Source organism: Varanus komodoensis, unplaced genomic scaffold, assembly GCF_004798865.1.
Source record: "Varanus komodoensis strain SLA01 unplaced genomic scaffold, ASM479886v1 scaffold63, whole genome shotgun sequence".
In the NCBI taxonomy this organism is placed as follows: Eukaryota; Metazoa; Chordata; class Lepidosauria; order Squamata; family Varanidae; genus Varanus; species Varanus komodoensis.
The window spans coordinates 1,304,221-1,330,790 of record NW_025336259.1 but is presented as its reverse complement, the minus strand read 5'-3'; the positions used below and the strand labels follow the sequence as shown (position 1 = coordinate 1,330,790).

At 52.9% G+C, this 26,570-nt stretch overlaps 1 protein-coding gene across 7 annotated transcripts in view; it reads right to left on the bottom strand.

The window, feature by feature from the left end:
* The window catches only part of GDPD5 (glycerophosphodiester phosphodiesterase domain containing 5), a 144,820-nt gene that overhangs the window by 77,179 nt on the left and 41,071 nt on the right, over window positions 1-26,570 (bottom strand). For all 7 annotated transcript variants that reach the window (XM_044450150.1, XM_044450145.1, XM_044450143.1 and 4 more), the window contains one exon: window positions 11,161-11,334. In XM_044450150.1, the coding sequence (XP_044306085.1) occupies window positions 11,161-11,277 (117 nt within the window). In that variant the 5' untranslated portion in view covers window positions 11,278-11,334. The remainder of the gene's footprint in view (window positions 1-11,160; window positions 11,335-26,570) is intronic.

Below are 26,570 nucleotides of genomic sequence, written 5' to 3'. Positions count from 1 at the left end.
AGGGTCATTGCCAGGCACACCTCGCTGGGGGGCCCATGGCAGAGGTGGAAGGCCCTTCTTCTCACCGGCACCCCCTCCCCAGGATCGGCTCCCTAAGGAGGACCCCCCCCCCCAACGCATCCTTCCGCAGGACCTCGTCCCACAGCTACCTGGTCTATCACGAGGGGGGTTATTTTTCTAGGGAATAAATGCTATGACATACACAATTAAAAGCAGAATTTGCTCATGGCCTGGAAGTAATGAGAAAGATGCAAAAGGCAAGAAGCTTGGACTTGGACTATGCCTCTGTCCTCTTGAGCAGTAAACAGGAGAAAAGGGAAAGACGGGCAGGCCAGGAGAAATTCTCCCCTCCAGCAAAACTGCGCGCACCGTCGCTGCCGGAAGTACACTTTCAAGTTGAGGGACAGAGCAGCTCCCCAAACCTGGAATCGTCCAGACACGTTTTAGGTTCTGTGGGGGCCCTTTTGGTAGTGGCCCCAGATTATGGAAAGGAGATCAACCCTGACTGCTCTTTAGAAGGCCGGATCCTGAAGATGAAACTCAAATACTTTGGCCACCCGATGGGAAGGAAGGACTCCCTGGAGAAGAGCCTGATGCTGGGAAGGATTGAGGGCAAAAGGAGGAGGGGACGGCAGAAGATGAGGTGGCTGGATGGGGTCACGGAAGCAGTTGGCATGAGCTTAGGTGGACTCCGGGGGATGGTGGAGAACAGGAAGGCCTGGAGGAGTGCTGACCATGGGGTTGTGATGGTTGGGCACAATTCTGCAACTAAACAACCAGATTATGGAACACTCTCCACAGCAAGCTTCAGCTGGGGCAATGCCGGGATGCAAAGCCCAGCTCGGAATCCAGCTCTCTTGCGCCCGCCAGGCCCGCCCTGGCCTAGGAGGCGAGCTGAGCCGAGATGAAGCCTGCGAGTGCTCGGGGATGCGCATGGCCATTCTCTGCAAGCATGTGGATCAGATGTGCAGAAGCAGAACGCTGCTTGCACACCGGCAGTGTGTGGCACACACACGAGCCGGCCTTGCTCGCCTTTGCCTCTGTAACCTAGCACACAGCAGTGGGACTGGCTTCCTGGCGGACACCCACGCACATGCTCGGTGCACATCAGGAGAGAGAGAAAGTGGGCTGGAGTCCAGGGAGCCGTACTGAGAAAGTCTGCCAGGCTCCCACCTCCAGACTGGACTCCTCACACACCACTATAATGCGATGCCGAGTTACGGCTTTCCTCTATTCCTGGGCTTTTGGCATGAAGTGAAGTTCTAACTGGTCTGGCAGGTGTGTTGTTGATTGTTTTAAAGTTTTGTTTCTGCAAATGACTGGCTTTTATATTATTTTTATAGTGAACTGTAGAGGTTTTAATCTCTTGCAGTCTGCCCAGAGACTGGTTACTGGATGACGCAATATGAAATGGCGACACATCCAATGAGAAGTCACACAAACGCAATTCAGACATCCCGGTACCTTCCCCAGAGGGAAGAAAAGCTGAAAACCTGAAATGGCCACACACAACCAGAGAACATGGTGACAAGACAGGTTCGCACCCTCAAGTCCCTCACACCTGCTCCTCAGGCGGAGGACTGGATTAGGGCAGGGCTGACTCAGGCATCTTAGAGGGTGAGAGCACCTCTGTCCAAGCTTGGCTACTGCTGAACATTACCTGAACCAGCAAAGCAAGGCTTGCAATGAGCCCAGCCAGAATCAGAAACGCTGGCCTGAGGCAGGGCTGGGAACTAGGCCTGTTCGGACGTCACCCCAAGTCCATCCTCTTGCTGCAGCCGTCGCGCCGTCCCCCCGGCTGCTGCTCCTTCCTGGGAGCAAAGTGGTGAACTCTGGAAGGGCTCGCTGCGGCTTCTGGGATGGGAGAGGTGGATCGAAGCACCTTTATCCATTACAGGAGCAAGAAACCCAGGTGTGCTCCAATGCAGGCCTTTAACTGCAACTCCTTGACTAGTGTTTGAGCTCAATATGCCGGGATGCGACAGCACGAATGGTCGAGGAGCATCTGGATGGAATAAATGAGTCCAAATCTCCAGGGCCCAATGAACTCCATCCAGGAGTCATAAAAGAGTTAGTGCAGGGGTGGGCAATTAATTTTCCTATAGGGCCACATAAGAAACTTTGACAGTTGTTAAGGGCCGGACCAATACACTTACAGCTTTGCTCAATATATATTTGCAGTGACTTTTAATTTGCCAGTGACCGCATGCCAGGGTCAGCCATCGGGCCGGATGTGGCACGCGGGCCGTACAATGCCCAGGTCTGAGAATTCTCAGAACCACGGACTATTATCTTCAATAAATCATGGAAAACAGGAGAAGTGCCAGAGGGACTGGAGGACTAATATTGCCTGCATCTTCAAGAAAGGGAAGAAAGATGAACCGGAGGACTACAGACCACTTAGTCTGGCCTCAATAAGAAAAATTCTGTCTGGAAAAATTCTGGAGCAAATTATTAAAAAATCAGTCTGCAAACACCTTGAAGAAAATGCAAGGATTAATGAAAGCCAACATGGATTTATCAAGAATAAATCCTGTCAGACTAACTTAATCTCATTTTCTGCCTGAGTAGCCTCCCAAATGGACGGAGGGAACACTGTGGACACAATCTACCTAGACTTTAGCAAAGCTTTCAACAGAGTGTGTCGCAACATCCTGATAAGCAAATTAGCACAAAGCGGACTGGATAGAAAAACTGTTAGGTGGATCCAAAACTGACTGCTAAATTGGACACAAAGAGGGGTTATCAATGGCACCTCCTCAAATTGCCGCCCCGAGGCTTCGGCGAATGGGGCGGCATATCAGTCTGCTAAATCAAAAAATAAAATAAAAATTGGAGGAGGCAACCAGTGGGGTGCCTCGGGTTCAGTCCTGGGCCCAGTGCTCCTGCACATCTTTATTAATGATTTAGATGAGGAAGCACAAGGAAAGAGAATCAGATCTGCAGGCGATGCGAACCTGGGTGGAATAGCGAACACCCTGGAAGACGGAATGAAGATCCAGGGTGATCCTGACAAACTTGAGCGCTGGGCTGAAAGCAACAGAATGAGATTCAGTGGGGACAAGTGCCAAGGTCCCCAAGTAACAAAAAGAAACCAAATGCAGGATGCGGAATGCATGGCTCAAGGGAACTGAAAAGGAGAAAGACCTTGGAGTCACTGTGGACTGCAGGCTAAAAAGGAGCCAGAAATGTGATGCAGCTGCAAAAAGGGCAAATGCTATTTTAGGATACATTAACAGAGGTATCCAAATCACAAGAAGTAATAGTTCCCCTACACCCCTTACTAGTCAGACTTCATCTGGAATACTGGGCACCAAAATTTAAGAAAGATGCAGAAAAATTGGGAAAGGGTCAAAGGGGACAACAAGAATGATCCAGGGTTTGGAAACGCTGCCCTGTGAGGGGAGACTGGGGGAACTGGGCGTGTTCAGCCTTGAGAAGAGGAGGCTGAGGGGGGACATGAGATCCCTCCATAAGGACCTCAGTGGCTGTCACAGAGAGGAAGGTCAAGATCTCTTCCTGATGATGCCAGAGTGCAGGACACGGAATAAGCAGTTCAAGTTGCGGCAACCCAGATTCAGGCTGGACATCAGGAAGAACTTCCTCCCTGTCAGAGCAAGACGGCAGTGGGACCAGCTTCCTGGAGAGGTGGGGGGCTCCCCCACACAGGAGACGTTCAAAAAGAAACTGGGCGGCCCTCTGAGTGGGATGGTGTGACTTGGTGTCCTGCAACAGCAGGAGGTTGGCCCTGATGGCCTTCATGGACCCTTCCAGCTCTGCTCTTCTAGGATTCTATTATTTGCAAAAACATTTCGTTGCTAAGCAGTTCCTCACGCAGATGGCACCCAACCCTTTCTCCTTTCCTCTCACTCCAAGATGCTGTGTCAGGGCCTGGATCGGTGCCCTGCTGGCAGGGAGGGGCTGCGTGGGGGAAAACAAACTGAAGCAGAACCCAGACAAGGCCAGGACAGTCGGGAGGCGGACCAAGGAAGAGGGATTCGGCCTATGCTGGGTGGGGTCCCGCTCCCCCTGACGCCGCAGCCCCGCAGGCCAGGAGTACTTCTGGGTTCCGTCCTGAGTTGGGCACCCAGGTCTTGGCGGTGGCTCGGCGTGCAGGCGCACAGTGAGCGGCCCCTTGAGCTGGCTGCCTGCAGGAGCATCCCGGTGGAATTGCCGCAATGCACTTCACAGGGAGCTGCCTGCGAGGCTGCTTGGGAAGTCCAGCGGGTCCGGAGCGCCGCTGCCAGGGCTGACTCCAGGGACCCCGCCTCTCCTTCTCCGAGTCTGTTTCCTGGCACCATTCAAAGTGCCGGGGGTGACCTGCAAAGTCCTGCACGGTTCAAGTCGAGGCGCTCTGAAAGACTAGCCATATTCTCCCCTCTAATCCTGCCCATGCCTTACGCTCTCCCAGCTCTGCCTCTTTTTTCACAAGCACACTTATTGGGAAAACAGGGTCTTTTTGGTGGCTGCCCCAAGCCTCGATCGGCAGCCTCCCTCTTAGGCGCTCAGCGGCAGGCAAAAGTATTTCTGTTCCAGCAGGCAGAGCGGAATACTCTGGTGAATACCGGTGAAGCTGCACTGGATGAGTTCTTTTGTCTATCTGGCTGTTATTGTTTTTATTCAGATTTTCATCTTGGTGCCTACATGATTTCAGTATTCTAGCTGATCTGATTATACTTTTAGCTCATTTATATTTCTGTGACTGTTTTCATTATACCAGTTCTTCATGCTGAAAGCTGCCCTGAATCCCAGCATTGCTTAACAGGTGGAATATCAAAAATATATTAATGGAAAGGGAAGCAACCACCCCCCGGGGGAGGGCTCTTCAGTACTGGGGAGGGAACCCAGGACTGCTCTCGTGCAGAGACAGGTTTTCTGAAGACACTGCGGTTAGAGGCAACCAGCAGGATAAAACACTGGAAGGGTTTTGCGTGGAGTCTAATGCGGGGAAAGTCTCTCCAAACTAAATGGGATTCATCCTTGTCAGACACACAGGTAAGAGCTCAATTAACCGACCTTTCACGGGCACAGCTCTTTAGAGCCGCTTCTCTCTATGCCGAAAGTCGTACCCTGCTGGAGATACACAGCCGTGGCGATAAACTCACGCACCGAAGCACGAGGAGCACTTGAAGGTTTGCTGCTGCAATGCAATTTAAACAGATTTATGGCCCACGAAATCTGCTTGTGGAAAGCAGCGTTGGCAGAACTGAGACGCGGGCGGATGCCTGCTCGGGCAGTGGCCCGATTCGGGAGTTCACAAATAACCATCGTGAGCGTGACAAGATTATTGTTCTGCTGGCCTGACACCCTACTTTTTCCCTCTTGTGAAGACCCTAGGGTGCTGTGCATGGCTCCATGTTATCCTCACAACAGCAACCCTGCAAGGTAGGCGAGGTCAAGAGGAAGTGAGTTGTTTCGGTTAATCCCCCCCCCCCGCACCCCAATACCTACATGAGAGGACCTGGCTGGCTGAGGAAAGCTGGGAATGATCCATCAACGCATCCAGACAGTGCCAGGCAGTGGATCTCTCCCAGATATTGAGATCGACCACCAAAAACCATCACATCTTAGTTGCCTTTCTCTGACTGGGTTCGAACAGCACAGTAACTCACACTCAAACCCACCTCGTCCTTGAACTGGAGGTTGTTCGCCATGGCTTCTTAGAATAGCTGCGTTCAAACGACGTTGCGGGCCATGTTGTGAGAACAACCCATGGTTCAATAGGAATCCACGTACAACCCAGATTCAGCAATCCACACTGGACTCAAGGCCTGTGCCTCTGTTGTCTGAACCCAGTCTGGAGAGAGAATATTTTCCCCCAGAGGCTCAACAGCCCTTTGAAGGAGGAATTGTCACTTCTAGTATACCCACACAATCCCAATCTCACCTCTGTTGGGACAGGTTCAGTAGGCTTTTGAGTATTACTCAAAAACCTGCCAAACCTATTTAGTCAAAGGCAACCTTGAGAAAAAAGAAAGATGCGGAAGGGAGAACTCCTTCGCGCCCGTCTCTGTTCTCCTTAAAACATCTTCCGCCCTTCGGCCTCTGCAAGAGCACTTCTGCAGCGGCATTTCAGACAAGGGCAGCAGTGGGGCAGCCAAAAGGAAATTCGAGCGAGCTGACGGCCAGGTACTTTCCCGGCTGAGGCTGCAGGAATGCAGAGGACAAGAAAGAGGCGGGAAAGAGATCGGCTTTGGGGACAGAATGGCAGGCATTGTTTGTATAGGCATCTGTAACAAAGAGACCTTTTTTCAAGGGCCGGATGCCATGAGCTTGGGGGGTGGGGCAGAGGGAGGTTTCCAGTATCTCAGTTTTAGCTCTTTGCGCTTTTCTTGGCTTCTATCCTGCTTCATATGCTGGTTCTATTCTGCTTTATACTTCTGGCTTCTTCTTATGTTATATATGTTATGGTTTTAAGTGTTATCTTTTAAACCTCCCAGAGAGCATCAGCTAATGGCCAGGGTGGGAATTCAAGAAAAGAAAAAGTTACGGAAGGGCCAAAGCTAGCCGGAGCGCACGCTGGCCATCCAGTACGCTGGGCTGGACCACGGAGAGCTGAGTTCGAATCCCCATTCGGGGCAGAAACTTCCTGGCTGATGGGCCCGGCATGCCACCGCTCGCTGAAGCCGGGGCACAGGATGAGGGGGGTCCTGATTCTGCCCCACTCTGCCTGTCCCCAAGAGAGAGGGAGGTCAATTGAGAGGGAAGAAGCTGCTGCCCCTCCCTGGAGCCTCGGGGTGAACTCAGCCACGATCCAGAAGGGAACGGAAAGAGGCCGAGTTGGTGGAAAAGCCAAGGAACAACCTGGAGAACCTGCCGGAATAAGAGACTGGCCTTTAGCAACAGCCCTAATGAAACAGCCTTCTATCTATCTATCTATCTATCTATCTATCTATCTATCTATCTATATAATTTTATTTATTTATTTTTCTACTATATTTACATCTCACCTTTTTTCTTTTCAAGGAACTCAAGGTAGCTTGCTGCTGCCGCCACTGCTTCCTCCTCCTCCTCCTCCTCCCCCTCCCCCTCCCCCCAGTCTTAGCCTCCCAACAGCAACCCCGCAGGGTGGGACAGGCTGAGAGCCAGTAACTGGCCCAAAGTCACCCCGGCTGTGTGGGGCCTCGAACCCAGATCTCCCGAGCCCCAGTCCTGGGACCTTACTCCCTGCGCCACGCTGGCTCTCAGCCCCGAGGGGGGGCACAGCCACGTGGCCAAGCCCTCCCCCTGGAGCCAGGGCAGAAAAGCCGGCGCCAGGGGCCTGGTGTCTCCAGCACTGAGCGCGCCAGACCAGCAGAACTGAAAAACATGCAGCGGGCGGGCAGGCCGGCCGGCAAGCCCTTGCCAGAGCATTCGCATTATTTTAACACCACTCAACAGCTTCACATTGTTCCCTCCGCCAGCCAGACCTCTCCCCACCCCCCCACTAATGGGAGCCGAGCATCATCAGCGCACGGCATCCAGCGGCAGTTTGCAGAAACGGTCAAACCGAGAGCCAAGAAGCTTTCCTCGGAAGGAAGAGGGACGGTGCCACACGCCTCTGGGGGTGCGGTAATGACCCCCGGGGGCAGATTCTCCCGTGGGCACTGGGGGAGTCCTGCAGCAGCTCCTCTAGAGTCCCCAGAGCCCCCCCTGCCCAGGCACCCCTTTGCTCCCACTGGCCCCCGGGGAAATTCGCACGCATCTCTCTGCACGTGGAGCGGCTGCGCACGGACAGAGCTGCGTCCCGGCATCACCCGCCACACTGGCCCTGTGAGCGCCTTTAGAGGACCGGCACAGAACGGGGCCACCAGTGCGCGGCCACCAATTTGGGGGATCCGCACACCATGGAGGGGGCACACGGTCAAGAGGCTCTGGGTAAGAATGCACAAGGGATCCAAGCCCGGGGGCTCCCTTGTCCAAGATTCAGCAGCAAGCACAGAAGCACGGCCAGGCGGGATCGGGGCTGGGTGTGTCCAGCCCAGCACTCCACGCACGGGGGGGGGGGGGAGAACAGCTTCCCACAGGATCCCTCCAGCAGGAGGAGGGCAAGGCCTCCTCCTGCCCAAGCTCCCCAGCAGCTGGAGGGTGCAGGACGGCTCCCCCTGGGGAAGGAGGGATCACACGGCCGGCAAGCTTCCCAGAACAGCCATCAGACGTCCAATGGGGAGCCCACAAGCCACTTGGGGGCGACACAGCACACATGTTCCCCAGCAACATTTATCCTGCCTCTGAGACTGGGGGGCACCAGCGGCCCTCAGGACTAGAAGCACGGCCAGCCTGTTCCTCCAGCAATGGGGCCCATCTCCTCTCTTCAGAGCCATCCAGAGCGGGGGCTGCCCCAGCCCTCGCAGAAGTGAACCCTGGGGTCTGGCTCTGCACCGGGGGCATCCAAGACCAGCCTTCCTGGCCCAGAGGTGCTGGGACGTGGCCCCACTGCAGCTCAACTCACCTGCAAGGGGCCTCGCCGCTCACTCCCCACACCACATGGCGTCAGTGGGGAACTCGTGACTGCGGCGCCACCCACAATCCGGTCCACGGCAGCTCAAGGAGCAATCACCCCCCGCTTTCCACAGGGAGAATCCCACTCCCCACAAGCACCCCTGCTGCATGGGGGGGGATCAACGGGGGGGAGGGAGGGAGCTGCAGAAGTCAAGGAGTGGAGACGGAGTGAGTGGCTCGTTTGACCTCAATGCAGCAGCTGCTCCTTTTTGTCTTCCGTTTTGCTTCCGAGGAGGCGCAGGGGGCCCTGAACTGGACTGGGAGCCCGGCCTGCTGGGGACGGAAGGATCCAGATGTGGATGCAAGGTGCACAAACCCATATTTAGGGGAGTTCAGCTGCGCCGCCAGATGCGGAATTAAAGTCTGTCTGGCGCCGGAGTACGAGAGAGACGAGGGCAAGAAGGGGGTAAAAGTGAGCAAGGGAGGAAATGAAGGGCGGGGTGTGGGCGAGAGTGGGCTGAGCCAGCCTCCTCTGGCTCTGGCTCTGGGCTGGGGGGGGCAGGGGGCATGCAGCCCACAACTGCTTTTGCCTGGGGAAACGCAGCCCGTGGGAGGGGGAAGGGGCGTGCTCCTGCAGGACAAACCTGTTCTTCCTCACCGCGGAGGGTCTGGATAAGCACAAGTGGCCCCCGCCCAGGGAAAGGAAGGGGAACGGACTGGGACAAGCAATGCTTTGTAAAGTCCGGGAGACCTCAAGAGAGGCCCGCAAAGGAGCACAGGGTCTCTCTCCCTGTGTGCGTCTGCCCCTGTGGCAGGTGAGGGATCCCCTGCGCAGAACAGCAACCCCAAGGAGGAGGGGCAAAGGGGCCGGCACAGACCCTTACCCCATGCGGCCTCATCCAGCCACTGCCGTGCTTTCACGGACACGAGACCTGCATCTGCTTCTGTAGCCCTTGTAAGGTTGCAGCAGCACGAAGCGGGGAAGGGTCCCAGCCTCCACAGAGCTTACAGTCTAACTTTCACCAGCAGAGAGACCACGGCTAAGGAGAAACGTAAGGACCCACGTGGCACACGCTGAGTCCTCGGTTTCAATAGGGCAGCCTCCCTACCACAGGCTGGGAAAAGCTGCCCTACGGCAGCAGCAACACAGGGAATCGGGGGGGGGGGGGGGGGACATAAAGGGGGCATCACATACAGGCACAAGGGCTTTCAAGAGTTAGGACCATTTTGTTTTTAAGCGCAACTTCAGGATTCCAGGGATCCGCTCTGTAAACAGACGGCTCCACCCTCAGCAAGCTCTCTCACAGCGCCGGCTTCTCCTCGCCTTGCAAAGCGAGAAGCAGCTCAAGAAATGGGTTTTAAATGCAGCCTCGGTAGGCTAATAACCAAGCATCTGATGTTATGATACACAGGCCATCAATCAACCATCTTACAGCGCCAAAACAAATTCCAGCTGCAAAAAACGGGGAAAAGAAACGCTAGCAAAGCCATTTCCTTGCCGATACCTTGAAATATTAATTGGATTTAGCAATGCACCGCAGAGAAGACAAGCTCCCTTGCAAACGGGGATGCGGAGAAGGCCCAGAGTCGTGTTACAGCAGCAAAAGCGCCCTCGTTTCGCAGCCGTCGCTGCCCTCAAAAGTAAGGCAAGCCTGGCACCAAGGAAGTGTTTTTCTCACGCCACCCTCCTCCTCTCCTCCTGCAAAGTTACCATTTTAGGGACCCCTGAATGCTTTGCACTGAATTACATTTCCACTTTCAAGCAGATCCTTCGCACAGGCAGCCATCTGCTCCACGCTGATATAAAGGCAGGTGGGATCTCTGCAAAAAACCCATACGGGGGCTACCTCTGACCTGCAACCTTCAGGAAGAAAGCACACCTCACCTTCCAAGCTCACCTTGCCGATGATGCTGGAAACCAGGTGGATTCTGCTCCGATCCACTGAAGCTGGGTTTAATGCAACGCTGCCCAAATCTCAGCTTTTGGACCAAGCAGCTCATTCGGTGAGGCAGAGACTGAGACCTGGGGAGGGGGTCCTGACCCACGGACCCCCACGGAGTGGCCAGGAAATGGGGCCGCCCAAAGAAATCAAGCAAATCAGGCTAGCAACCCAGAAGAAAAGGTGGGGTGGGATGAAATTTTGCTGGGGGTCAAAGAGGAGTGCTTTTTCTCCCGCTTGTCCCTTAAAAATGGGGGCCGTGGCAGTTTTCTCAGCCCTGCCTTTCAGCATTTGACACAGCTCTGGCCAAACGCTCGTTCAGTTTTCCCGGAAAACACTAAAGGCATGAAAGTCAAAATAGAACCTTCCTGCTATTCCCAAATGAGTTTCAAACATGTTTGCAGAACCCATGTGTGTGATGCACAAAGGATAGGATAGGATAGGATAGGATAGGATAGGATAGGATAGGATAGGATAGAATATCAGGCATTAGCCCTTCTCTGCAGATGATCATCTCATGAAACTGTTTTCACTTCTGCAGCCACAGAAACCAACAGGTGAACAGAGCCAGTAACCAGAAAAAGTTGCAGGAGTCGCTCCGTTTCGCTGTCCAGTTCACAAGGAACAAAGAAAGCAGCCAACTTTTAGGCACTCGCGTGAAGGGACTGCATTTCCAGTGCCAAACCAGCACCTGAGCTGGTCGCAGTGAGGCAACTCCACCGGCCGGCCACCCACCCGGCACACACCGTTTCCAAACGGGGGCAGCGAGCCCGGCCGCACGGAAGGTTCCGGAACTCACCTTTGTGGTGTCATCATGTGACCGCTGGTATCGTTTCCAGCGGCACCCGTAAATCCCCGTCAGGCATGACAAACACAACTGCGGCTCGTAGTACTGCAGAGGTTGGTGCTTCACCATGCTCTTCCTGGCGTGTCAGCGGCAAGTGCTCAGAAGTCCATCGGGCCTTGGGCACGCCTGGAAGAGAGCAGGAGTCGGGGCGTTTATTTTATTTATTTATCTATCTATCTATTTATTTATTTATTAAAACCATTTTTATGCCGCCCCATTCGCCAAAGCCTCGGGGCGGCTTACAACAATAAATTAAAACATCATAAATAACATTTTAAAATATATACATTAAAATAAAATACAAATATACAATATAAAACAAGCCGCCCTGGCCCGATAAAATTCAATAATATTAACATTTAAAATGCTGCTTAAATAAAAAGGTCTTCGCCTGGCACCGAAAAACAAATAACGACGGCGCCAGGCGGACCTCTCTGGGGAGCGCATTCCATAACTTAGGCGCCACCGCTGAGAAGGCCCTCCTCCGAGTAACCACCCTCCTAACTTCTTCCACGGAGGGCTCCCGGAGAAGGGCCTCTCCCGCCGATCTCAGGGGGCGGCTGGGCATATATGGATGTAAGCGCTCCTTCAGGTAGCCAGGACCCAAGCCGTTTAGGGCTTTATAGGTCATCACCAACACCTTGAGGTGGTGGACGGGGAGGCAAAGGCAGGGGGCATGGCTGCATTCATCAGCTGTATTCTACCAGGCATCGACAGCACTGCGTGAAAGAGCAAGGAAAAGAGGAGCCAGAGCAAGGAACAGTGGGCTCCCCACTCATGCACAAGCCAGAACATTCCACGGAGTGGCTGACGGTTTCCTCTTCCCTCCCCATCCACATTCCTTGTGTGTTGTGCCCCTTCTATGTGCATTATTCCACTCATTCATTCATTCACATTATGTCTTGCCTTTTTTTCCTTTCAAGTGATTCAATTACATGAGTTCTTGCTCCTAATTCTCCTCCTTTCCATCTTATCCTCACACCAAGAACCCTGTGAGGTAGGTTGGGCTGAGAGTCTGCGTCTGGCCCAAAGGTCCCCAGCAAGCTGCGTGCATGAGCGGGGACTCGAACCCAGATCTCCCAGTCCGCCAGTCCAACATTCTCACCACCACGCCACTCTGCTCTCATAAATTACCAGTTCCCACATTTATTGTACCTATAATCCACCCTTTTTCCTCCTGCAAAGAACTCGAGCCAACTTGCATGATCTTCTTGCATAATTTCATCCTCACAACGGCCCTGTGAGGTTGGTCAGATTTAGAGTGAACTTCACGACTGAGTCGGCACTGGAACCCGGATCTCCCAAGACCCAGCCCGGAACGCTGTGCCGGACCAGCTCTTCTTGACAGAAATCTTGCAGGCGGGGGCTTTCTCATGGAGTGATCGATCTGTTCGCCACTTCAAGAGCCATTTTCGGCTGAGGAGCAGGATAAAAATACCCGGAAGAAATCAATCGGCCCCCGTCTGCCTGCTCAGCAGCCCCAGTGTAACCTTGGCCCGGGATGGACACCTGTCCAGCCTCCAGGTCACCAGCTTTATTTACATGCCTGGCTGGCATTTCTTCTCTGCAATGTCCTGCATCAAAAACAACAGACCAACCCCAAAGGGGGTTTTTTTGGGGGGGAGGTAAAAAATAAAGATGCCCCCCTCCATCCTGTGCCTGGCACTTCCAAAGCAGTTCTCCAGCCCTGCACCAAATAAATCTGACCTCTCCAGGCTCAGAGAAGTGGGGAGCCGGGACGCTGCTGAATGGAAGGTGAAAGCCCGGCAGAAATGCGCCTCTGCATCCAGGGGCCCCGCCTGGCTTGCATTTTAGCCACATCCCCCCTTCCTCCCTGGGTCCTCCTGCAGGGATCCCGGAGGAAACCACTGGGATCTTCCCGGGAATCTGTGATCCATTTTGGGCTCTCTCTTCTGCAAAGGAGCCAAAAAGGGTCTGTTTAGGTGTTTTTCTAGGTTGCAAGAGACCGTTGTCAAGCTGCCTTTCCCAACACCCCGTCCGGCAAGCACAAGCTGCGCTCCCCCCCCCCGCCCCCGCTGCTGCCCCCCAGCAGTACCTGGGAAAGGCTGGTCAGGGTCATGCACACCCTTTTGCAAAAACGGTCAGCGGAATTTGACTGTGCAAAGAAAAAAGGAGCGAGGCGCCCTCCTGGACACTGCGAATTCCCCAGCTGCAGAATTTCAAAGCAAACCAACAAGGCAGGGTAGAACTCAGGGGCTTTAGGTCATGAAAAGCAGTCGAGAAATCTGTCAGCGGAGAAATAAGGAACACGCACGCGGAGGGCGAAGGAGGCCTGAACGCCAGCCACTGCAGGAGAAAATGAAGTGTGAACACAATAACCAATATTGCTTTAGCTGGGGGAGGGTTGTTACCGGGGGGGGGGGGGGGGGCTAGGGGGGGATAATCACCATCGTTCCCTGACACATCTGGGAGGCTGGGGGAGGCTGGCTTGCAGCGGGGGTGGGCAGAAAACGGCACTCCAGGCAGTTTGGACCTCAGCTCCCATCATTCCTGATCCCTGGCAGCACCAGCAGGAGCTTTTGGGAGTCGACGTTGCTGCTCTCCAGCCACCTGTCCCCCATCCTGTACCTGTCACACCTATTCCGATGTCCAGGGAGCTCCCCCTGGTCCATCCCTGGCTTAAAAGACAGACCCATCAAGAGGCTGCACAAGAATCGCTCGACTGTCCCCAACAGGAACAGAACAGTCGCGACCGGTGGCACTCTTCTGATGGACAGGGGCTGCACCCCGTGTTAGTCCAACTTGGGGCCCACCCGTTGAATTGGGATTTTGAAAGCGGTGCCCCCCAGTCCACATGCCTCGGCCCATCCGGCCAGGCACACCAGCTGGCAGTCCATTACAAAAAAGCGGGTCTGGTTTTAAAATAAAATGCAGCAGGACATACTTTTTTTTAATTTATTTTTCGAGTTATATCCTGCCTTCTTCCTACAAAGGGCTCAAGGCAGCGTACATCATTCTCCTCCTCCGTCTTATCCCCACAACAACAACCCTGTGAGGTAGGTTGGCTGAGAGTCTGTGACTGGCCCAAAGTCACCCAGTGGGCTCCATGGCCGAGCGGGGACTCGAACCCAGATCGCCTGCGTCTCAGTCCCATGCTCTTCACCACGACACCACACTGGCTCTTGCAAAATATTTTTGCAAAATAAAAATAACAACAGGCAGCAGTTGAAATGCCGTGTAGACAGGCAGCGGTGTGAGCCTAGAAAACCTCTGGCAGGTGTGACTCCAAAAGGGTAAACACAGCGAGTTCTGTGGATGGGAAGGAGGTGTTAGCAGGTGGAGGTGGGGGAAAGTAGGCAAGAGGAGCGAGACCTGCCTAGGGGCAACAAGGTCTACCTGGCCCTTGGGGAGGAAATGGGGAGCAGATCTGGGAAGGCAGGAGGCCCAGGTACGCTTGCTGGAACCTGGAAGAGCATCAGCTCAGGCCTGTAATCAGCTTTTAGTGCTGGGCCTCTTAAGGCCAGGATGGAATTCGAGACAGTCATGGGTACAAGGCTACTTCCAGAGCTCCAGGCCGTATCCTCCGGATTCACCACATCTGCCTTTTCAGCCATTGCAATCTTGTGGCGGTGAGTTCCACAAACCAGCAGGTGCTGCAGCCTGAAGAGGACTGAATCAAGGAGCTGCGGGCACCGCAGACACCAGACTAGCAAGGCTCCCGGGATTGTCTTTGCATCTGGGGCACTTCCAAAAGCAGCCCATTTATGGCAGAGGTGGGCCTCCAAGTCTGCAGCTCAGTCTACACCAGCCTTCCCAAAGCTGGTGCCTTCCAGTTGCAGTGGACTGCAGTTCCCATCAGCCCCTGCCTGTGCGGTCAATGGCGGGGAATTCTGGGTGTTGCAGTCCAAAATAGCTGGAAAGCACCAGATCCGAAGAACCCTTGCCTGATCGCCGCAAGATTCTCCTCCAGCGTGCAGTCAGAGCCAGGATTAAATTCACATCGAGACTTCCAGGAAAGCCGGGTTGAAAAGGCAGCCAAGTCCAAACACAGCAAGAGCGCACTGCGATGCACAGCCAGGATTTAATCAAGCCGGCGTAGCTCCAATCAACCAGCGGGACCCACCCTCCCGGGGAAAGAGGCGCTCCCCTTCGCGGTGCTTGGCACATGTAACGGGACCCACGGATTCCCTCAATCCCAGCCTTGTAACTAAGCACACCCGAGCTACCGGCCTATAAGACTGGCAATAAATAATAATAATAATAATAATAATAATAATAATAATAATAATAATAATAATCCAACTCCACGAGGCCTTTATCATGCACACCGCTGCTAGCCCTCTGCAGAAACGGAGCACCAACTTTTCCGGCGCCGCTCCACCCAGTAGCTATGCGAGCTCTCCTCCACCGCCTGCCTTGTGCTCTCCATCGGGTAACAAAACAGAAACTCACAGGGGAAAGTTGTATAATATTAGGGCTACAAAGCCGGCCAACATCCTAGCGCGCAGAAACTGGGCTGCAAAAACATTTCCGCTCCGAGCTTACCACCTCCCCGGGGAGCGTGTGCTTTTCCACCCGGCCTCCTCTTCCGACAGCAGGTTCTGGCTTCTGACACTTGCCCACAGGGCCAAATTCCCGGGGCGTTCACCCTGCAGCCACGCGGGAATGCAGGCCATGAATGATTCAGGCTTACGCCAGTTAGCATTACAAGTACAGAAAGAAGACAGGAAGCAAAACGAGGGGGGATTAATTATTCACATTTCTGCAACACGCACCGCTAACGCACACACACACACACACACACACACACATGCCCAGAGGGGAGAAGGGGCAGAATCCCAACCCACCCAACAGCCTTCGCGTCTGAGACAGGGAGAATGCCCACAGACCACCACATCGTATTCCCCGAGAAATAACTGAACACCCTGCAGATGAAAATGCAAGCCGGGGAGGAAAGGGGTGCAGGTCTCCCCAGTTTCCATTTTGCGCCATCCGCAGGAACGGATTTCAGTTCTGAAATCTCTTTGATTTGGAAGGCGGGGGGGGGGGGGCGCTGTTGATTAACTGATTGGCTTTTTGCCAGCACGGATATGTCCATTCATCTGTGGCACCATCTCCCCAGCTGGCTGATTGGGGCATTGTCGTTGTTAACTTATTGTCAGCTGCTTTTTCACTTCCACTTTTTAGTGGAAAGGGAGAAGGTAATAAGTCATGCCCATAAATCAACCCTGGAAAAAGGGCGCCGTGGCCAGCGGGGGCCAGGAAGAAGGCCGCACATTTGGCAGGGGAAAGAGATTTTAGGCGCGATAATGCTCATTTGTTTTCCTTAATAGGAATGAGGCAAGATTCCCCGACGGCCAGCCATTTCCTTCCTCCCATGGAAGGTTTTGGGAACCGTCAAGAATCAATTTTGCTCCAGCCTGCAAAGTACACCCCTCAGTACCCCATCTGGATGGCACCCCAGTGTGGCCTTTACCAACCTGATGCCTTCCAGATGTTTTAAGCACGTGAGAAAAGCCCTGCTGGGTCAGGTCGGGGCCCATTGAGTATGACAGAACCCTCAAAGAGCACAGCTGGGTGGGGCCACAGGGCCATCGGGTCCAACCCCCTGCTCCATACAGGACTCCCAGTTAAGCCATCCCTCTCAGACGTAAACTCGGTAAAGTCCTGCATTCTGTTCACACATCAGCCAAACAGCACCCCCTGCCCATGTGCCCCAGCAACGGGCACTTATGCCCATTCTGCCCCCAATACCAAATGCCCCATGTAGCCATTGGGCTTAGCAGCCACCGATTGCCGCCGCCTCCTCCGCAGATTGATCCCATCTCCTTTAAAGCTGTCCGGTTTGGTGACCATCACTACCTCCTGTGGCAGTGAGTTCCACAGTTTAACCATGCTGAATCCATCCTGAATCTCCCACCCCTCAGCTTCACAGCATGACCCTGGGTTCAAGTGTAATGGGAAAGGGGGGGGGACGTCTCCCTCCCCGCTTTCTCCGCACCAGGAATAATTTGAGACGCCCCCATCCTGACTCCCCTTCCTCGCCCTTCCTCTAAGCTGAACGACCCCAGATGTGGCCGCCTTGCCTTGCCGGGGAGTTGCTCCAATCTTATGCGTTACCCCTTCCCAGTTCCACAACATCCTGGTTTGGGCACAGGGACGGGAACTGGGCGTAGTACTGCAGTCACACTCTAGAACTGGGCAAGGGCAGCCGGAACTGGACCGCGTCCTTTCCAGTTCTGCTCCGACCTGCGCCCAAATGGAGCTTGCCGGGGCCAGCCTGACATCTTCACCAAGCTGTGCGCCACCACCCCAAGACCTCCTCCTTCCTCCGCCACAGCGAGCTCGGATCCCACCAGCCTCCAGGCAAAGCCGGGCTTTGCGATGCTCAGTATTCCACTTGCTCGCATCCTCTGATTCCCAGAGACTGGAATTCTAGGCAGCTCCATTTCCTGGCAACGTGCAGCACCCGACCCTTGTTCATGCTGACCCACCCCTGGACTGCAAAGGCCCAGCATGCTGACCATCTGCCATGCTGGCTGGGGCTGATGGGAGTGGAAGCCCGTAGCCGTTGGGGCGTGGGCGAGGGGAGGGGTCCTCACTTGACCCAAGGAGGGTGCCGGATCGTGCAATGGCCTCCCAGCTCACCCCCCGCCCCCCTGCTGAGCCAAGCAGCCTCTGCCCAAAGACGCCCAAGGACCAAGCAAACGGTATTCTAACATTATCAAGCTCGGAAACACCAGGCAGCAGCCCCAAGATCCTTCTCCTCCTGGGGCCCTCTATCCGCAGCCCTCCAACACACGCCCCGCCACTCACAAGCGAGGAAACGGCCCTACAAGGCACCCCTTCCCGGTGCCAAGTTCCGCTGCCTGCGTGCTTCCAGGGCTGCCAAGTCTGGTCCAGCGCCAAACGTAACACTTTTCCGCCGTTGCGTCTCTGACCAAGTGCTGCCTCGGGAGTGCGAGGCAGGGGCATCCGCGCGACTGAAGAGGAGCAGAACCGCCGCCGTGGGATTCCTGAGGCTCTGCTCAGGCATGCACTGCAGGCCCAGTTCCCACCCAGCGCCCCCTCCCGGCCTGCTTCTCTCCAGCCCTTTCTCTGCCGCCTGCCTTCCTCAGATTAGCACCAATCTCAGTACGTGGACACATGGCACCATCTTGGCTGGCATTCTGTCCACACGCTGCTGCAGAGAAGCCCTCAAGGTCCGGGGGCCCATGCCCAAGAAGCCCCTGCTCCAGCAAGAGACATCCTTGCAGTATTATGGCCTCTCTTAGACCCAGAATTGGGAGCCCATCAGGCTTTCATCGGGAGAGAGCACCCATTGCTGCCAAAGCCCTGTCGGAATCCCGGAATCTCAGTTTGAGAAGAGGGAATAAAACTTGGGTTTGTGGGAAAGACCAAGCGTCCAGACCATCTGAGGCTTTATTGTTTTACCCCAAGGTTCCCGCGGTAGACTCTCACGATAATGCATGCATTACCAGGCAGGCAGAGGTGAACTCTGCTGCAGAGCTTCAATACCATTACAGGGCATTTATAGGGACACAGGTACAGGGCAATCGATGACAGAATGCAGGGATTACAATAAGATTCTGAGGTCATCACATACAGAACAGAGAAAGAAATGTCAGTCAATCACACAGTAACAATGAGATCACAATATTTCTAATTGCCTGTATTGACACTTCAGTTGATTAATTTGAACCCATCTCCAGGTCTGCTCAGACATGCAAATTCAAGCCACTAGAAACTATTCATGATAAGCTCAGACCCCCATCTCGACTCTAAACATTCTGCATGATCAGGGCACATGGAGCCTTCTGGGCTATCAAAAGATTATTGTAAACTGAATTCCAACAATGACTATTTACAATGTATATTTGGGCTAAAATGGCCTGTCTGCTGTAGCCCACAGCCAAAGGTGAGAGAAAGGAGCGGGGGATGAAGGCCATTTTAAACAGTGACAGCTTGGTTTTGAGAAGGAAGACAGGATTTGATCCCACAATGCAAAGGCACACAGGAGTAATGCTTTTCAGACAGGATTTACCCAAATTTTCCCAACAGCCCCAGCTTCAATCCAGTATCAAGATTTCAACTAGCAGGGCTGGAGAAAAGCTCTCTCCAACCAAGACGTTCAAGAACCACTGCCCACCAAGGTAGGTACTACCAGACAAGATGAACTGCTGCTCTGACCTGAGAGAAGGCAACATCTTACGATCCTCGCAAGAGCCAGAGGATTAACTGATTAATTTCATTTTTATGCAACTCCATAGCCCAAAGCTCTCTGGGCAGTTAGCAAAAGCCTATCAGCCATGTAGCATTTTTCAAGGCCTGTCACAAATCAAGCCCCAGAATATTGACTTATAAGATGCACCCAAGTTTTTCACCTGAATTATCTCCGTCTTTAAAATACCTCTCAGGGCAGAACTACCCCAAATCAGCTTAAACCACAGCTAGTTTCATGTGCATGGCTGGAATGTTATTTTTCAAAATGATTTACAGTGCATTTTAGGTACAGGGCTGAAATCAAGGGGTGGGGTGGGGGTTGGCCATGGTTATCTGGGCCTCTTCACTGCACGGGATGGAGCTATCAAAAGCAGGTAAACTTTCCTGTTTTGGACTCCCTGAGCATGAGACTGGGGCTTCTACACTGCTGAGTTGCAAGAACAGCACTTCTGCCATGTAAATATATTGCAAAAAATTAGCAGCTGAACCCTTATAGGTTTGCTTGGGCTGATTTAGTGTGGCCAATTTCTCAGCACAGCTTGTTGAAGTGCAGCTTAGAGAATATCGGAATAAATCCAACAGTTTAGAATGCACCAAGCATGACAGGGGAGGTAAGGAAAAGTTCTCCAGCTAGCAGAAAAAGCTCCTTCTATCAGAAATCCTTCCATATTTATTGCAAATTTAACCGTAAGGAGACAGACAACCCCAGCCCTAGAAAGCGAATCCTTGAGAGAAGAGGCGTACAACTGGCGGCCAATTAGCTAGATGCATTTCGCATGAGTAACCATGACATTTTAAACACACTTGGGCAGCAAACTACTGGAGGATTCTTTAAGATCCTGATAACTGGGCGAGAAACACATTTGCAATTGTTACAAACTCATTAGAGGAGGGAGTATAAGAATAAATCTTTTTCTTCCAGAAGCGTTTGCAAGCTCTTTCTTGCAGGAGCACGCAATTAACGCCTCCTGGGCCTCCTCAGCATTTGCAGCTAGTCAGACAATTAACTAAACAGAGGAAAACAAAACCCAGCCAGATCACCATGCTAAGATATCCGGGCAGCCATTCCCCTGGCACTGGCAGCAGCCAGAGGCCTTCCCCAACAGGCGCCCTCTGGAGGAGCTGGTGCAACCCCCATCATTCCCAAAGGACACTGGGGATCACGGGAGCTGCAGTCCGCTCCACGGGGAACAGAGATGGGAAGGCTGCCTTGCAATGCTGGTGCTGGCCCAGGGAGCCTCCTGGCTGTTTAAAATTTCCCACAATGCCCTAGTACAGTTGCTCGGAGGCATTGTGGGAAAGTGTTTTAACACACACCAGAAGCCCATAGTTGAGGAGGGTGAACCATCTTGCTGAGGCTACCTTGAGGCCTGAAGTCAGTCCCAAATCCCCCATCGAAACAGAAAAGAGGAAACGGAAGGCACAAGCACAAGCTATGCAAGGAAAAGTACTGTTTTTAATTCCTATTGCCTTGGCTGGGTAAGAATTGCAGGCATCGATCCAAACGGAGCAAACCTCAGCCACACGCGTGAGCATCTCTGATGGCCTCAAACATGAAACTCCTTTTCCCTTACCGTCAACATTCAAAATGAGACGGAAAATTCAAGCGCTCCTTCTTTTTCCCCACTGCTGCTGCCCCTCCCCGTGCTCCCAGGATCCCCCACCCAGCACAGCAACTGTAGGTGGCAGGGGCAGTCCAACCCACCTGGAAGGGACTGGGAGGGTTGGCCCTGGGCTGCAGGTGGGGAAAGTGGTCCAGAGCATTTGCAAAAGGCAGAAGCATTCACGGGAAAAGAGGAAGACGCCTGACCCCTGTCAGAATCCCGGAATCTCAGTTTGAGAAGAGGGAATAAAACCCGGGTTCGTGGGAAAGATCAAACGTCCAGACCATCTAGGCTTTATTGTTTTACCCCAAGGTTCATGGTACTCACGATAATGCATGCATTACTGGGCAGGCAGAGGTGAACTCTGCTGCAAAGCTTCAATACCATTGCAGGGCATTTATAGGGACACGGGTACAGGGCAATCGATGACAGAATGCAGGGATTACAATAAGATTCTGAGGTCATCGCATACAGAACAGATAAAGAAATGTCAGTCAATCACACAGTAACAATGAGATCACAATATTTCTAATTGCCTGTATTGACACTCTAGTTGAGCAACTTGAAGCCATCTCCAGGTCTGCTCAGACATACAAATTCAAGCTACTAGAAACTATTCATGATAAGCTCAGACCCTTCTCTCAACTCTAAACATTCCCCATGATCAGGGCACATGAAGCCCTCTGGGCTATCAAAAGATTATTGTAAACTGAATTCCAACAATGACTATTTACCATGTATATTTGGGCTAAAATGGCCTGTCTGCTGTAGCCCACAGCTAAAGGTGAGAGAAAGGAGTGGGGGATGAAGGCCACTTTAAACAGTGACAGCTTGGTTTTGAGAAGGAAGACAGGATTTGATCCCACAATGCAAAGGCACACAGGAGTAATGCTTTCCAGACAGGATTTACCCAAATTTTCCCAACACCCGACAGAGCTTTCTCTGGGGAGATTACCTGTGGGGCCAACTCCAAGGCAGGCCAGGGTTTTAGAGGGTCTGGTGTATAGAGAGTCTGCTGACAAAGAGGACCCGTCCTCCTCCCGAGAGAGAGAGAGAGAGAGGGGGGGGGACTGCATTCTGCCTGCGTTGTTTCCAGATGGTGGTGGAGAGAATGACACGGTGTCAGTATTTATTAATGTTGCTTTAAGTATTATGGGGACAGCGATCCTATGGGCCCTAAACTGAGTCCGGGGGACCACAGGATTCTTCGGATCCCCAGATCTGAGGTCAGAGAAGGGCCCTAACTTGGACCTGGAATCCGGGCTCGGTTCCCCTCCACTCCACTTGGAAAGACGCGCACCAGCCGCCTCTCCAAGGTTGGAAAGCAACCTTGCAGAAGGGGTAAAGCGCTGTTCCCGGGGAATGAAGAGCGAAGATGACCAGGGCTGTGACTACACGCAGCTTCCCGGTAGCACGCCAACCTCTGTCCTTCCCTGTCCAACACACCGCAGAGAGCCCAAATCTAGCTGATCGGGACAGTGGGGGGAGCAAAAACCAAGGCAGTCCACAGCCCCCTGCCCCCCGGAGAAGATGAACAGAAGCCTCCAAGCTCAGCAGCTTAGCGCCGAAAGTGCAATGCACTGAATCGGGCCCTTAATTGTGCACATGGGTATCTAATTCATTTAAACCCTTTTTATCCCTCTCCTCAGCTAAAAGGGCTTATGTATTAATTAATTATACATACATACATACATACATACATACATACATACATGTATTTATAGGCCAGCTATAACTGCCTTCCTAGATTTATAATGAGTAAACCAAAACACTCCCTGCCTTTGAGCCTGCCATTTAAAGAAGATGCGACAGACAGGGGAAAGGGGAAGAGGAGAGAAATTAGGCATCTATGGACGGGCCCTGCTATATATTTATATACTGCACATTCTGGAACATGTTTCTGCTTGAAGAACCAAGGCAGTACCCTTAACTTAAAAAAAAATTCAAACACAAAAGACAGTAAAAACTGCAGCAATGACACATTACATCAAAGTAGTGGTTATAACTCAGCAATTTTGAGACAAAGGCCAAAATCATTGTATTCCGAGATCAATTAATTGCAGACAAGCTTCCCTCCAGGACTGTTTTCTCCCAGGATGGATCTTCAGCACCAGACTAGAGCTGGGGGGGAGCGTTTGTCGCCAGTTCGCCCAGCCCTGCAAACAGGGGAAAAGACGGAGGGTCCCGGGGACAGGTAGTAACCGGCCCCATCCATGGGCTGCCACTTTGAATATGATCTTCCCCATGCAATCCCGCTAGCCCTCTGCCCCCCCCCCCATGCGCTGTCTCTCCGCAAGAGGGTGCCCTGGGGAGGCAGAGCGAAACTTCTCGGTGTGGTCTTTGCAGGCAATGCTAAATACAGCATTTAACAATCCTCCTCCTCCACCCGCCCCAAGTGCTCTTGGAACAATTCCACGAGGGCCATGCTAATGCACCTGCCATGCCCAGACCCCGAGGTCGGCAGATGGGGTGCTCCGGGTGGTTCTGCGGGGACCTGCAGCCTGACCGGAGTCCAGCTGGGAGGCGGCTTTCGGGGGGGGGGGGGGGCTTGCTGGGTGAGGAACATCTGTCTCTGGAGGTCAGGTGGGTGAAAACATGGGTGCCGTTTCTGCTGAGGTGAGGGTGTTTAAGGATAGCTGGAGATGCGCATGGTAGGTCTGTCGTGAGCGGAGCCGGCTGGAACCGGAGGTCAGACTAGATGGCCCGGGAGGCCCCTTTTGACGCGCTCGTTTCTATGCTGCCTCCTGCAAGCATCTTTATTTCAAGAACCCGTCCTGGACTGACCAGCCGTGCTCTCCTTATTGTTATTCAACACAGTGTTTTGCTTTCTTAATCATTTTTGTTCACAGTTCTGGAAAGTGTTTAGCTGTGAACCATACAGGAAAACCACACAGCGGTACAGAACCTCGGCTTTCCCCAACCTTGTGCCTTCCAGACACGTTTGCACTGCAAGGCCCAGAATTCCCAGTCAGGGGCCCTGCTGGACGGGAATCCTGGGAGCTGCGGTCCAACCGCCTCTGACGGGTGAAGGCTGCATCACGCAGGCCTGCAAGGGCATGCGGCTTTCAGAGCACGCTGCTTGCTCACGGCCGGACTCCGGCGCTCTCTGTGCCCGGCCAGAGCCTCTCTCTGCGGCACGGCTGCTCAGCCACCGTCCTCGGGCGCCTCTCCTCTCCCTGCACATTTACTGCTTCCTTCCCAAAGTGCAGCACGAGGCATTTCTCCCGGCTAGATTTCCATCTCCTACCATCTGGCCAGCAATCCCGTTCGGTGCATTTCGCCTGCTGCCCTTGAGGGTCGCTTCCTAGACATCCCAAAGTGTATGGGCGGGCTTTGATTACTCCATGGGGAGCGAAGGAGCAGTCAGCACGCACTCAGAGGCACTCTTTTCTTCTTGCACCGTCTCCACAGTGGTCTTCCTAACTCAAAAGTTGGACCACAACCCCATCATCCCCAGATTCCACAGCCACCAGGGTGCAATGGCTGGGGATAACAGCAGGTGTGTTTGGCACACCTGAGAAGTGCCAGACTGGGGAGGCTGTTCTGGGAACACGCCTTGCAAGAAGTGGTAGTAATGCAAACTTCTGGACTCAAAAATCGCCTTGAAGTTTATGAGAACAGAAAAATATCACTTCCAAAAATATCACTCCCAATATGACTGGCAGGTCACATTAGGGGAAGTGAGTGGGGAGGAAGAAAAATCTAATGCCATTTGCAGATGCATTTCATCAGTAGCCATTTCATCTACCAGGAACCGCAAGGGAATTACCCGCTCACTTAGCAGATGACTCCAGCATCTATTTAGCCAAAGTGCTTTCAGGAGGTATTCGGTGGGGGCGGGGGGATCGCTTCACAAGCCCTGCGCCCCCCTCCTCAGCGGGGATTTCTCCACCGAGGCCGGCTCCCTCACGTCCAGCCCGGGCACCCTACACACCTGAAGGGCCTCAGCGACACCCTCCAGCTCATGCGGGGAAGAGCTGCCAGCCCTTCACAATCCACCCCCCCCCCATGCTTTGTCTTTTAGGAAGGTTCGAGCAGCCCCCCTGTATCAATATAAATATTTATAATTCATCAATCTATGACAGACAGACAGATCTTAGGCCGCTCTGACAGCCGCACCGTGCACCCAGATCTTAAATATTCCTGAATGCATCTGAACTGTCACTGTTCTATAATACAGAGGGAAATATTACATATTTTTCAACAAAGCATCTTTTAAAAAGACAGATAAGGGGTGGGCAGGCAAAATGTGTGTTCAAGTGTCTTTTCACAAGCCAAGGCAGAGTAAGACAATAATGGGTTTTTAATTTCTCCTGATTTTTCCCCCTTTATCTGCTAGTTTATCATGCTATTTTTGATCCTGCACGCTGATGTTTTTGCAAGCCACCTGGAAGCTGTTGCAGAAGGCGGTGGGGAGAAACAGAGAAGACAGGGAACCACAGACGAGGAGGCAACCTGTGTTAACCTTTGGACAAAACCAAGATAAATGCTTGCAGTATCCTAAAAGCTAACACATTTATCTGTTCTTCACGGGTAGAAGGGCCACAGCGCTTCCCCCAGCCCTGCAGAGACGTGTCTGATGCAATTCCCATTATTCCCAGCCACAAATCATGGGACCTACAGTCCAATACTTCTAGAGGGCTCTGGGCTGAAAAAGACTGGATTACAGACTTTTGTGGGGGGGAATGCAGGTTTTATGAGCATTTCAAAGCATCCCTCAAAGTGCCAACAAAATGCTAGAGATTTGCTCTGATGTAAGGTGCACGCCTTTCCTGTAACAGACCTTGACCCCACCAGGCAAGATGGAAGGTTTAATGTCTTTTAATTTTTTAAAAAAAATTACACCACCAAGGTTGAGCAAATGCTGCAGTTCTGCAGGGCAGAGCGTAAGAGAAGCACTGCCGGATCTGACCGCTGAATCCTGCAATCTGTTCACACAGTAGCCAACCAGGTATCTGCCAGAAAGCTGGCAGGAAAAGAGAGTCACAGCTCATGTTCTCCAGCAGGCTGTGATACTGGCGGTACCAGTCAACCATGAGGACTAGTGGACATGGATAACCTACTCCGCCATTTATTTATCCAATGCTCTTTTAAAGCCATCCAAACTGGTGCAATCATGCAGAAGTAAATTCCATCTTTTAGCTCAACGCAGTGTGGAGGCCTTCATTTTATTTGATAGAATCGCCCCAAAATCAGCTTCAATGGATTCTTTATTTTAGGAGAGGGAGAGAAACATCTCTCCAGCCACTTTCTCCATCCCAGGCATATTTATGTACACCTCGATCACGTCTCCCTTTATTCACCTTTTTCTAAGCTAAGTAGCACAGAGCACACAATTAAGCTTCCCACATGTCTCAGATCGGTTTTAAAAAACAGATTCTAGCCCAGATTCTTCTCTGAACCAAAGTGCTATGAAAGGGCAGTGTAATAACTCCTCGGAAGCGGAAGCCTTTGCAGAACGAAATCCAAGCAGCCTTCGAGGTGCAGGTCCAGCTTGCTCCGTTGCCCAACCTTCCCGCCCTAACAGAAGCCAAATTACCAAAGCAAAGTGCACGAAGAGTTGCAGAAATATAC